The following is a 13145-nucleotide window of genomic DNA, read 5'->3' as shown; positions in this document are numbered from 1 at the left end:
GCTCTGCGTGGAAACATAATGAGGGATTACCCAATTAAACTACTAAATTAATTAGGGTTCGTGCCTGCATATACTGTACTGCCTAGTGGGACGCTTCAGCTGGAATTCGGGCTGAAACCTACCACGGTCCATGCACAGGAAAACACGGCTGGGGGACTTACCTCCGTCCGCGACTGCAGCCTCTTGTTCATTTCATATATTCGGTACTCTGGTTGCACCATGTATGGTGTGTGTCTCCTATAAAATGGGCCAAAAGGAGAAGAATAGAAAGGGTCATGTGGTGTGCTGGACATCTTGCCTGCTTGCAGCGATTCAAGCTACACAGAGTATCATCAACATCCATACAGAGCACATGGGCTGTGTGTTCTTCACAGTACAAAGTAGCGGCGCGCACACACACACACACACATCCAGGCTGCACGCACTGGCTGGGAACTGCTGTGGGAGCCGCTATAGCAGGAGGAGGGAAAGGAGGGGGGGGGGGGGGGGGGGAGCGCTCGAGCTCCAGACGGAGGCTGGAGAGCTTCAGGCACCGCCGCTCGGCTTTAAAGCAGCAGTTGCTGGAGGGGTCATTTCCTGTCCGCGCTACAGACTAGTTCAAAAATATAATTCTCCCCTCCGCCTGACACGGGTCTGAGCTTTGGGGCTGGTTTTTCCCAGCCAGGACCCCTCAGGAGCCTGGCAGCAGGCTCGTTAGCATATAGGTGGTTTAAAAGCTGCCTGAGCCAATCCCCCTCGGCGCGGAGCTCGCCCGGGCAGTGTCGGGGCCGGGATTACCGCACAGCGCACCGACACAGCCCGCCGCGGTCCCGCCGCCTCGCCAGCTCCCAGATCGCGCCCTCGGCGCGGCTCTGCCTGCTCCGAGAGCTTGTGCCGGGCTACCGAGGCTTCGGCAGCCTTCCCCGCGCTGTTGGCGCGGTGTGTGGGGTGAGTGCACCTCACAGCAGCAGTCTGGGGGGACGGGAGGGCGGGCGGCAGGGGGGACGGGGACGGGGAGCGGGAGCCGGCACAAAGAAACAGCCTCCGTCCTTTGCACTTCACACAATGGGGAGCTGGCAAATGCTGGTAACAGAAACCTCCGGCAAGATGTGAAAACACAAAGAGCCGGGTGGGAGAACGAGCCCCCCGAATAACCGCTGGCAGCCCGTTTCCGCCGGGTTGGGAGCATGTGCTCATGGACCGTCTTAAACACAGCCGTGGGGCGTAGGGTGGTGGCGGCCAGGTGGGAGCCGGTCCGCACTCCAGGACCGTTGCTCCGCATAAATACTGTAGCGCTTAGAGAACGTTGTAGAGGAAACATGTCTAAAACTGGGGGGACGAGGGGCGTCCGAGGGAGGAGGGAAGGGCAAAGGGGAAGTAGTCACCCTTCGGAGGTGAAGGATGAACTTTATCTGTTGAATCATACTTGCAGGAAAGTGCTGGGAGAGGAGACCACGTGAACGAAAAGTCCTCAAAATCCAGAGGAAACAAAATGGGCTCATCTGCTGCATGAGGAAGTGCGAGGTTTTGGAGGGGAGCCTCCAAATTACCTGTGCAAAAAAGCCCTTGAAACACAGGCTGTCTTTAGACATAGCTGTAAAGTATCAGACACTATTTACAGTACTGAATAAATGTAAAAACAACAATAAACAGCGCTGAATTAATCTCTCATATAAATTCATTCAAGCAAATGGAACCACTCTAGGAACAGATTTAGTTAACTAATATGATTAAGAGAATAACAATCCGCCACAGTCACAGCGGCGCTCAGCCGGGGTGCCTTGCAGGAGCACTGAGGTCGCCCATTTCACAGATGGGGAAACCAAGGCACATGCCATTGCATTTCCTAAATTGATGTAAGAATCCTGAAACATACTTGAGCATGATATGGCTTCATCCACTGCCAAAAAATTAACTCAAACCCAACTGAATGCAGGAATATTTTAAGGCAGATACTGAAAATTGCAGTTTTCACTGGCATTTATCTGAATCTGGAAGACGTTGGGTTCCCTTCTCAGGAGACCTTAGAAGAGTCTTCCAGTACCTAAAGGGGCCTGCAGGAAATCAAGAGAGGGGCTTTTTGCAAGAGCATGAAGGGATAGGACAAGGGGGAATGGCTTTAAACTGAAAGAGGGGAGATTTAGATGAGATCAAGAAATAGTTCTTTCCTGTGAGGGAGGTGAGGCACTGCTACAGCTTTCCCAGAGAAGCTGTGGATGCACCATCCCTGGAAGTGTTCAAGGCCAGGTTGGACAGGGCTTGGAGCAACATGGTGTAGAGGAAGGTGTGTGTGCCCATGGCAGGAGTGGTGGAGCTTGATGATCTTTGAGGTCCTTTCTAACCCAAACCATTCTGCAATTCTATGATAAAATCCAGAAATTCATCGTTTTATTCTACTCACCACTGGTCTGGATTGCTATTTATCTTAGACAAACCAGTTGCTGTTTAGCTACACAATTTCTGTACATTGTTATGGAATCACAGTGGCCACAAGAAGTGACTTGTTGAGCTGTTTTATAGACTTCCCACAGATTCTGTCACTAAATAGCAAAACAACAGAGAGTACATGGGTATTCCATTCCTATCTTTAAATGCTCCCCAGTTATGGAGCAACTCTATGTTGTCACACCAGTACCATCACAGGAGGTGGTTAGTTCAGTAAATAGCATGTGCAACATTTGTCTCAGTAGTGCTGCAGTGACAGTGACAGTGCTCTGCCAGCATTCACTGGCCACATGAGAAGCCTATACCTAGGAGAAAAGTTCCCTGTGTCTTCCTGGTATTTTAAGAGATCCCAGCAAGACTGCCTTAAAGCCTAAAACAAAACGACCCAAAAATTAAGCAGTTACAACACTAATATACACTATTTTTGTAACTGAAGTACCACCTACTTAAATAAATGCGAAAAAAAGAAAAAAAAAAAATGTTATGGATTTTACTTTGTTTGCAAAGCAAATCTAAAGTATAACATGTTTGCCCAAAAACATATTTGACTGCTTTTTTGTCATTTAAAGTAGTGGAATTTGGCATAGCCTGAAGATTCAATCTATTATAAGGACTTTTTGCTAGGCTAAAATTTACTGTTTTGAGAAGTTAAACATGGCAATAACATTGCTGTATTTCATTGAGGCTGGGGTGGGGTGGAAGGCAGAGTTTGCTTTAAAGTTATTTTAAAAAAGAAGGACAAACTAGGAGTACTGGAAGTAAATGATTTGCTTCCATGATTGGGAGCCACAGATGCTCCTCCCCACCTCAGATAGGAGCTTCTGTGTACGGGTCTAGTGCAAAGCAAAAATATGCAGTGAATTTTTAATAATTCCCATTGATTAACTGGCAAATTACCGCACACCTACAGCCCACCGGCAAGAACCAAGTCCCAGGGTAGGAACCTGCTAATTACAGGCTTCAGCAGCACTTCCAGTTGCCTGTTATCATCTAGACTAGTGTGATGCGCAGAACGGTAAAACAGAAGGCAGAATCAAAGGCAAGGAAAGTTACAGGGATCCTGACAGTGTCATCTTGATTCCCATTTGGATCTACCACATTTAATGTTTCATGCACTCCCCCAGAATGCCAGTTAGGGGTGAGCAGGCAGCTCCGTGGCTGGGCCGCTCCAAACCTCCATGCCACTGGCATCAAACTACCAAAGTGGCTCTGGGGTCAAAGGCAAATATCTGGTCCAAGATTTAGGACAATCAATAAATTCCTTAATCTGGAAAGTGAGTTTAATGTGAGCAGAGGGAAAAAAAGGTAGATGAAAACTAGAGGAAGAAACTAGTTAGTCTTCCCAGATCTGAAAATCAGAGTATGTAGCTACAAACAGGCGACAGAACAGCGTGTGCAGAATTGCATTTACTCAGGTGTATGCACGTGCAAATACCACTGTGCTTCAAAGCGGAGAGCCTCACTCTAGCATTCAGAGCCTGGAAAGGAGGGACTGTGACCCCACCTTGGTTATCCAGTCCTGAAACCTCTTCATCTCAGCCAGCCCTCGCGTGAATGCTGCAGATGAACCCAAAAGGAGACGGCACACCAGAGCAGAGAGGCAACAGGACACAGGCCTACAATTCCCAACTGAGGAATGGGAGCTGGGTCGAAGTGTGCTGTCAGACACCAGCAGCTAAGACAGAGCGTGTTTCGTGTCTCTCTGGCCAGGCACCAACCACACAGGCCTCCGACACCCCAAGGAGGCTCAAGACATGGTGCGCTGAGCTGGCTGATGGCTGGGTGCTGGGTTGCCCTCTCCTGGGCAGAAACAGAAGGACCCACGTTAAGTCAAGGACTCCACTCTGCTCTGGAGGACAGTTTCTCTTCATTTCAGGATGATGTGCGGAGGGGTGCAGGTCCTCTTCCTCTGCACCCACCAGTGTGAAACCCTCAGTGCCTACTAGTACCTAAGATGTGCTACAATAGAAAGACTAAAAATCTACGGCAGAAACTTCCTCCAGGACACAAGCAAGGAGCAAGAAGGTATGAACCAGAGAGGTTTGTTCATCTGTCTCTGCTGTTTGTGCTGTCACAGGCAATCGGGTGCTGCCTTCTCATTGTGACTATTGCTTGAGCCCCTGGCACAAGGGTTCCACACAGCCTCCACTGAGGGCACCCACACTGCCCACTGTCATGGCACCGAGCATTATCAACATTGCCAAAAACACCACACACAACCTAAGCATGGCCCTCACTTTACCAAGCTGACAGTTGAAGTAGCTCTGAAGGCTGCACTATTTTTAATAACCACTTAGTAATAATAATAATGCAGAGAAGAAATACAGCTGTAAATAGGTGTAATTGCTGTATTTATCCCTGGTATGCGTTGACTGTTCAGTCTCTGTCAGTAATCAGGTTTACAAAGATACATTTAAGGTGGTTTGTAGCTGTTGAAAAGACAGGGGAGACTGATTTTAGTTAGACACACAGCAAATGAAGAGCTAAAACCTAGAGGTACTTGAAATGAGATTTCTTGAGAACACTCAAGAAAACATGAATTGCTTGAAAAACTAAAAACAAAACTACCTTTTTGAACTGTCCTTTGTTTATACAAAAGCCAGATGGCATTGAAGACTTTTAATGGAATGACCTTAGGTAAGAGAACAAAGCTATTTTCCTGTGAATGCTCATAAGTGACTAAATGAAAATTGTTTATCAAAAGTTGGGTGCACAATGAAGAAGCACCAGCATTACCCCATTGTCTGTAAGATATGCTCAACTGCTAAGCTTAAACACAGGATTTTGACAGGTTTCAGAACTGAATACTGCCATTAATTTCTGCAGCTATAGAATGGAGTGTTCCAGATGCTTGCAATTTATAAGAAATCTAGAAGCTGTAATTTGTTTGCATTAAATATTAATATATTGAAATAAAAAACATATACCGGAAAACACTTGTCTTTTCACAGACATTTGTGGACAGGAAACTAAATAAATCTGTTTAATCCATTGTTAAAAATATTTGCTGGGCTCATATATGCTTCCAGGCTTTTTTCCATGTAGGCTACATTGGTTTTCTCAGTCATGATAATTGTCCTTTTCTGTCATTAACATAACTATTTCTACCAGAAAGGTTTTTCGGAAATCTGGAAGTGGGGCCCACAAAAACAACCGTGTTGCAGAGTTTACAGTGTGGCAAGAAGGGTCCACATGTTTTAACTGCTTCAGGCTTTCTGCAAATTCAAACCTACCTTGCATAAATTACATATAATGATAATTTGATACATATGGCAATTCAAAGAATTCTCTTCACCTATTTAGTGCTAGTGAACTAGGGTTATAGCTCGAGCACTCACCAATGATGCTAGAAGTACCTCTGAATAGATGGTAACACAAAAGGAATTTCAGATACTTTTCAGTTCTGCAGTGTATACAATATCTTACTATGCAGTCAAAATGGATGTTAAATTTTGTCTTGGAACTTCATGAATGCTGAGCTGAATGCAGTCTTGAGGAGCCTGCCCATCTCTGACCAAGCAGTCTGTCTGCTTTACCCATACAGTACATGCACAGCACCTGCAGCAGACAGAGCTGGGGAAGAAAACATGAGACAGACTCAAAATGGTGCAAATCATTTCTTGGTGTTACATTGATGGGTCTTCTAAACATAGCAAGATACAGTGTACAAACTGACTGACCATCTCTTCAATTAAGCTATGGCAAGCCAGCATTTGGTGTGTTTTAATTGTCCTCCCCTTGTGCCTAATGCAGAGGGGGTACTGGTCTGTAGGAGCTCACAGCTGTGGTCTGCTTCTTCAGCTCACAAGAAACTTCAAGCACTAGGGGCTTCACATTGCTCCTCGCTGTGCTGTCAGTGTGGCACCCTGAGTGGACAGCATACATGGGAGACCTCTATCTACCCTTCACCAGACCTTGGCACTGTAACTACAAAGTACATTGTGACCATGCCAGAAAGGATTTTTGTCAATGGCTATTGCTCCTTGAGGTGCAGGAAGGAGATGATGAGATCCCAAGTGTGAAATAGTCAGACCTTGACCTCCAGGGAAGTTTTGCTGGGCTGCAGTAACCTCAGGTTGCCAAAGAACACCTGCACAATTGACAGAACCAGATCATCTTCCAGACTAGTAAAATGTAAAAAATACTTTCTATACCTTGGTTTTTCTGACTCTCTGAGGACACCACAGAGGCTGCTTTCCAGAATCCAGCAGCTTCAAGAATATTTCTTTCTTGTTTTGCTTCATCTTGTTCTTGTTTCTGTGTTCGCTCCATTTCTCCCATTTTCCTTCATAACATTCATACCTGCCCGTGGCCTCTTTTGAACTACAGAGTTCCTTTTGTATGAATCATTTCTAAACATCTGCCTTGGTAGCTTCCCACCCTACACATTTTTGAGGGTTTTTTTTCCCTACTCCCATGCATGCTTCTGAGGTTTGGGAAGAAAAGGAATCACTGGAAGAAAGGGAATGCTGTAAAGTGTTATTTGAAGCAACTGAGATTCTTCACCCGAAGAACTCAACAAGTTTAGCTGAGTGTGTTTTCCCTGAAGAAAGCTTGAAGAACTGATGCTGAGGATGGCGAATCCAGAGCAGTCAAGCAGGGGAAAGAAAGGGATGAAATTCCTGTCATTTGCCTCTTGCAGCCATCTCCCCGCGGCTCAGGAAGAAAACAGCCTTCAGCAGCAGAGAAGACAGTGCTGCGGTTTATAGCACTGGCAGCCAGCCAAAGGCAAAAAATAAAAAATCCAAAGCAGTGGTGGGGGAGGCGACAGGAGCAGGCTGTGGTCTGGGAGACTGACCCTCCAGTGGAAAAAGACAGGGACATAGGGGCCTGAAGAGTCCGATCCGCCCCATACACTACTTTCCCTTACAGACAAGGGGAATGAGAATTAAAAGCTGGTGGCAGTCCCTCAGCTCTAATGTATTACTCAATGTTATTCAAAATTTCTTAAGTCTATCTCAGTCCAAAGCAAGAATCATTATAACCACGCCTTGCGCAGCCCTCAGCACAGCAAGAAATAACCAACACCTGACTTCAACACAATCACTAAGCAACACTTCCTCTCTTCCTCCTTGCCGTCACAAGTACATGGCAGCATAGACTGCCTGTGACAGATTACACACTGGGCCTCAGAAAGAAAACAGATGCATGAATATGAATAATAGGTGCTCATTTTGGCTAGCATTTCCCCCAGAAGTTCTAGTCCCTACCTGGAAAAGCTTAATATTCTTTCTACATAGCCAGCTTTACCATGCTGATCTACCTGTTACGCACCTCACCCACTGCTCAACTTTCAGCATATTTCAATTAGTTGAAAGCTTACTTTTTAAAGGACTCAACTGGGAGCACTCAGCTTTGGAGGCATTTCAGCTGAGTGCTAATTAGCAACTAGCTGACTGTCAACTTTTCTTCTTCGAAGAGAGGGAAGGGTTGGTGATTCCCTTCTGAATTACCTGGCAATCAAATACATGGTGAAATTTATTCATTAACTTATAATAATCATCCCTAGCACTTCTTTGGCAATTTTCATCTTCAAAGCGCTTTATAAACATTCATAAAGACACTGTGGTGATTAGCACTACGACAAAACTCTGCAATGGGTCTCCCCATTTTACAGGTGGAGAAGGTACGGGAGAGATGAATGACGGAGGAAGTCAGTGGCAGAAATGTAGTTATACCTCAGGTAGTTATACCGTACAGTATCTGGATCTTGCACAGCACAGACATATATACTAAGCAGAACAAGTGATGGACAGCAGGAGAAATGGTGTGAAAGAGAATGATGGGCACAGAAATTCTGTGTTTGGTACCAGGGTAGGATTAATTTGTCAGCAATTTGCATCTTGTAATTAGGCCTTTATCACATAACTGGGCCAAGGTCCCACCAAAGCCTATACTGCATTCACCTTGTTGCTTTGAACTAACAGGTATGCCTTACTACAAAATATGCAGAGGCAACTCTGTTTAATTTACTCATTTTTTTAAACACAAAGTCAGAACCAATAGTGGAAAGAAATGCATGTTGGAAAATATTATTTCCCACACAGATTTTGCGAAAGTCTTTTATTTCATGTTTCTCACTCATTCTTCGTTCTTTATAAAGATTTGATCTTAAGCTCAAACCCTTGCACTTGCAAAACACAAGCCAAAACTTGCCAGGAAGTGAAAGCATGCTGAATATGATCCGATGAGATTCTGGGTATCACTGTCACAGGTACCTTGTACACTGTTGCAGATTGTACACTCAATACATGAAAAAAATATCAGTTACGTGTATACATATTTTGTAGGCACAATATGTTTTTTAATTTGGCCTTTAAAATTTAAGTATATGTTATTGATTTAAATTTTGTACTTTGAAATATTACCATGTTCTGCAGTGCTTGAATTTTGCCAAGGCCTTGTACGGCTGCATAAATGTGACTGAAATAATCAGGAGTTTTGCTTGGAAAATCTGATTATGCTGCAAGAGCAAAATGTTCCAGCTCATGAGGGCGAAAGACTGGCTGTGCCTCTCCTCTTAGTGAATAACGATTTTTCATGGAAAAAATAAAGTCTAAGCAAAATATACACTGAATAAATCTTTATCTCTTTTATGTCATAAATTCTGTTCCTTCTACATCTCATACTTTCCAGGCATGATACTCAGTGTCCTATATCCAAACAGTGACCAAAAAAGTGACTGTGTATCTGATTCAGTATTTGAAACCCACCAAACGCATCTTAAACATGTCCAACATGCACATATTGCAGAAAGCATGGAAAGATGCTGCCATCTCTGGAGAAGCAGCAGATCTAAGCTCCCTCTGAGCTGTAACTCAACCCACATGAGGAGCTGCTGCCTCTCAGGGAGACAGGACACCACCAACCAGCTGCTCAATGGCAGCAGCTGCATCTCCCAGCTTCTGCTCTCGTCACTAGCTTTGATTTTTGATTCTAAGAGTGCATTCTGCTCTCTACTGTCTGTTGTCTTCTCAGCACCATCCCATCGCACAGATTCTGCAGCCAGGCATACCCATTCACACTGGTGTATTAACAGCCTGCAGTTTTAACAGCAGCACAATGTTTTGTGTATGAAGTACAATAGCTTGTGGAACTGTATGTACATTTGTCCATATATCTTTGCTTGTGAAGTCTGAAGGTTATTGGTTAGAAAGCTTTATTTCTAATTAGCGAAACAGAAAAAACCTCCAGCATACTTTATTTCTGCCTGACACTGTACCCAGAAGAGAACTGGCACAACATAGTCTGTAGCAAGCCGTCTTCAGTGCAAGCAGCCTAATAAACATTGCCTTGATTTCAACATCTGGTTCATATTAAATAAAACTACAGATGTTAATCCAATGGAGATAGAAATTTTGGAGGGAACATAAAAGGTTTTAAATTAACCAGCAAGACATTTGTGTTAATTTGCAAAAGCAAAAAAGCAAGTAAAATTACCACAGGACCAGCAGCCAAACTTCCCTGTGTCTGATCTAGAAAGGGCAGTACAACAATGCTGGTTCTTTTAAAACCACCTCATCCTTAACCTGATACGAAATTTCAGACTGAGTTAAGGCATGACAATTCTAACTCACAACATTCTAGGTTTACACATTTTTAAACTTAAAATCTTAAGATTTGGGGGAGAAGGATGAATGAATAGTGTGTGAGAAGGGACATTTACTCAGCTAATAAATTGTGAACATAATAAGGACAATTACAGGGCTGTTTTACTTTGAGAGCATGAGCACAGAAAATTTTCTTAAGTATTTCATGTATATACATACATTATAATTGCACCCTGGCTAGTAATATGTGTTATGTAGAAATCAAAACAAAGGAGGTGTTCACACGCCTTTAGTTAAGTCTACACTGACATTTGCCATTAAAAAAAAATTTAATCCAGTCATGTCACATTTTGATGAAGTGAGATTAGATTTTCAGAACTTCTTTTCATTATGGGACAGACCAAAGTGCTGCCAGCCATATCTACGCTCATTTAGTTTTCTGCTGGAGTAATAAAAGAGCACAATGGGATGGGGGTGTCAGGATTAGTACATAATAGTACATAACCAGTCAATGTAAGCAAGTTTAAGGAGGCTTTCTCCTGGCTGCTACTATTCCCTTTTCAGGGTAGATGGCAGGCAGTTTCTGTATGATCTGCAGTCACACCTCCATTTTGCAGCTCAGTTTTTCTAAGTAGTTTCAGGGAGCACATCTGATTGCAAGTCAAAGGCAATAATAGTTTTTTGAAGTATTCCATATTTAAGTTTCATTTTTATTAATCACTATAGAGGAAACACTTTAAAATAAAGTTCCCCTGCTGAAAACTTGTCCAGACTAATTTCTATACGTTTACTGCTGTTACCTCTTTCACACTTTCCAGAAGGTCTCGGTTGTAAATATATTCACTATGGCATAATTTTAAGCCTTTGCCACTTTGGATGCTCTAAAATCCAAACTCACATCAATTTCCTTCTTTCAAAACAATCAAATTGAGCCACATTGGGAAAATCTTACTGTATTTCTGGTTTGAAGCAAAAGCAGGTGGCTGCCACTTTAGGGAAAATACAAGGTTTTACAAAGACGTATATTGCACTTGTACTTACAGTCTCAGAGTGTGGCAATGAGGCCATAATATGAAAAGTAGAGACCCTTCTGCCTCTTCTTCAAAACTTTTTATTTGCATCTATTTGGTTTCTTCATGCATCTCCCACAACCATTCTTCAAAGAGATTGCTCATTGAGATGAAAAGGCAAGAGGTGAGCATGAGGTAGGAGACTGGGATAGCAAGCTAAGTGACTGTACTAGCTATTTCGCAGATTTTTACAGTATATGATGGTGTTAAATGAAGTTTAACAATCAAAAATTTAAGTTAATGGTGTTTCCTGTAAGAAACCGGGAGCATATATCGTGCATACAGCTTGACATCATTTATGGCTAATTTCAGAATGGCATTTCCATAGACATATTGTGCTCAAATCATATTCTGCCATTCCTACACATATCATAAGAGCATCAGATCAGTGGAATCTGGCAGTGCATATGAAGGCAGATGATGCACTCTCCAGTGTGTCTTGTAGGACTGATTGTCCAGCTGTCCAAACTGATGTCTCTGAAGTCATACGTTTATGCATCTGGGTCTTCTGCTGGCAGTGAGGTAAAGGGACAGATAGCATGCTCTGTTGCCTTTGCACCACAGGGGCAGGAAATCACTGCGCCCATGGTTCATAGGAAGTCAAGGCTCACCCATGGGATCCTGAAATGCAACTGACCTGCAGTTTAAACATAATCCTCATCATACATTGGTTGACACTAATAACCATGTACAGCAATGGACCACAGTTAGGGACCAGCTGTTTCAGAAAGGTTGGACAGTATAGTTCAATTCAGCCAAAGACATCGATACAAAAGCACTTATTTTACTAAATGATAATGAAGCTTCCTCTTCACCATCATCCTGCCCCTCAGTCATTATTCTCTCAATCCAAACTCACCTTTTCCTTTCATTCTATTCAGTTCCCCCTAATAGCCCGTTCCTTACATCTTATCCTGAACCAGAATATTTCTATCTTCCCTTCAATTTCAGATATTTCTGAAACACCTACTAACTCTTTCCCTGCCACTGTTTTTAGACCTCTCCTCCTACCCAACATCTACTTCATTTCAACACTGTTCCTCCATCCCTCACCAACATTTACTCATCTTTCCTCAGCCCCTTGATAAGTCTCAGCAATTCTGGCAAGATGCTAGGGGAAGCTGCAGCACACAACCCTTGTTTGGTCACAGCAGCCCAATGATGTACTGTGCGTCATCAATCCCACAGAAACCCTCAAGTACATAAAATATGGCGATGGCAGCCAGCCCAGAAGAAACTATCAGATCTGCTGATATTCTGCCAGGGTTTCATGGGAGATCAGGAAAGGTAAAAGGGAGTTCATGGGAAATCAGAGAGATAAGAAACTTGGAATTATATGAAAATCAATGCAGCCAGTCAAAAAAGAGCTGACTTTTTTTTTTTTTTTTTTTTTTGATTTTGTTTCTGGCTTTGAAAAGGCAGTGATTTAGGACAGAATATTTTTATTTTATAGGAAAGCAAAGTGCTGCAGGTTAAAGTTTGATATTAGGTTCACTGTCAATGTGAAGATATACTGAAAGTTTACTCTACTGCTACTGTGATCAATCATCTGAATTCAGGTCACAGTTCCTTGAAATATGTATTCAAGACTTAGATATAGTCAGAGGAAAGAGAAGAGGCAGTGGTGTTCACAATCACATGATCTGTGTGGCTTGTAGTCATCCCCATTTAACCCAGAGTTATGTCTATTCAGGTGCTCAACCAGCTCCTGTTCTACTGTTAAGCCAAGTAGGTTAGAGACTTCTGTTTCTCATGAATACAGAAGCTTAGTGATTTTTATTGTTTTAAAATATAAAAGGATGCAGTGCCCCATCCTGAGAATTGGTCCTAATTATAGTTACCTTAAATAATGCTCAAATATTGTTCAGGGTTTTTATTGTGTTTTTACTTTTATCATGACTTCGTCTAAACCAAGGATTGAAGATCTTAAATACAAAAGATCATTTAACAATATTACCAGAACTAACCTAGAGACTCGGATGAGTTTCAGACAAATATCTGAATTTTGAGTTAAAAATTCTGCCTGTTCTGGCTGAAAACTGGACAAAGAAAACCAAAATAAATATGGGCACACATCAAGTAATTAAACCCACAGGAGACT

General features: G+C 43.0%; 1 protein-coding gene and 1 long non-coding RNA gene across 11 annotated transcripts in view; one reads left to right on the top strand and one right to left on the bottom strand.

The window, feature by feature from the left end:
• Window positions 1-419, bottom strand: part of LDB2 (LIM domain binding 2) — a 228626-nt gene extending 228207 nt beyond the window's left edge. For all 10 annotated transcript variants that reach the window (XM_065658828.1, XM_065658843.1, XM_065658837.1 and 7 more), the window contains exon 1: window positions 162-419. In XM_065658828.1, the coding sequence (XP_065514900.1) occupies window positions 162-293 (132 nt within the window). In that variant the 5' untranslated portion in view covers window positions 294-419. The remainder of the gene's footprint in view (window positions 1-161) is intronic.
• Window positions 420-588: 169 nt separating this feature from the next.
• Window positions 589-1639, top strand: LOC136003349 (uncharacterized). Its single transcript, XR_010608073.1, has 2 exons — window positions 589-927; window positions 1412-1639. It is a non-coding gene; the product is annotated as an uncharacterized LOC136003349 (long non-coding RNA).
• Window positions 1640-13145: the final 11506 nt, after the last annotated feature.

Source organism: Lathamus discolor, chromosome 1, assembly GCF_037157495.1.
Source record: "Lathamus discolor isolate bLatDis1 chromosome 1, bLatDis1.hap1, whole genome shotgun sequence".
Lineage (NCBI taxonomy): Eukaryota > Metazoa > Chordata > Aves > Psittaciformes > Psittacidae > Lathamus > Lathamus discolor.
This window is presented reverse-complemented; position numbering and strand designations above follow the sequence as displayed.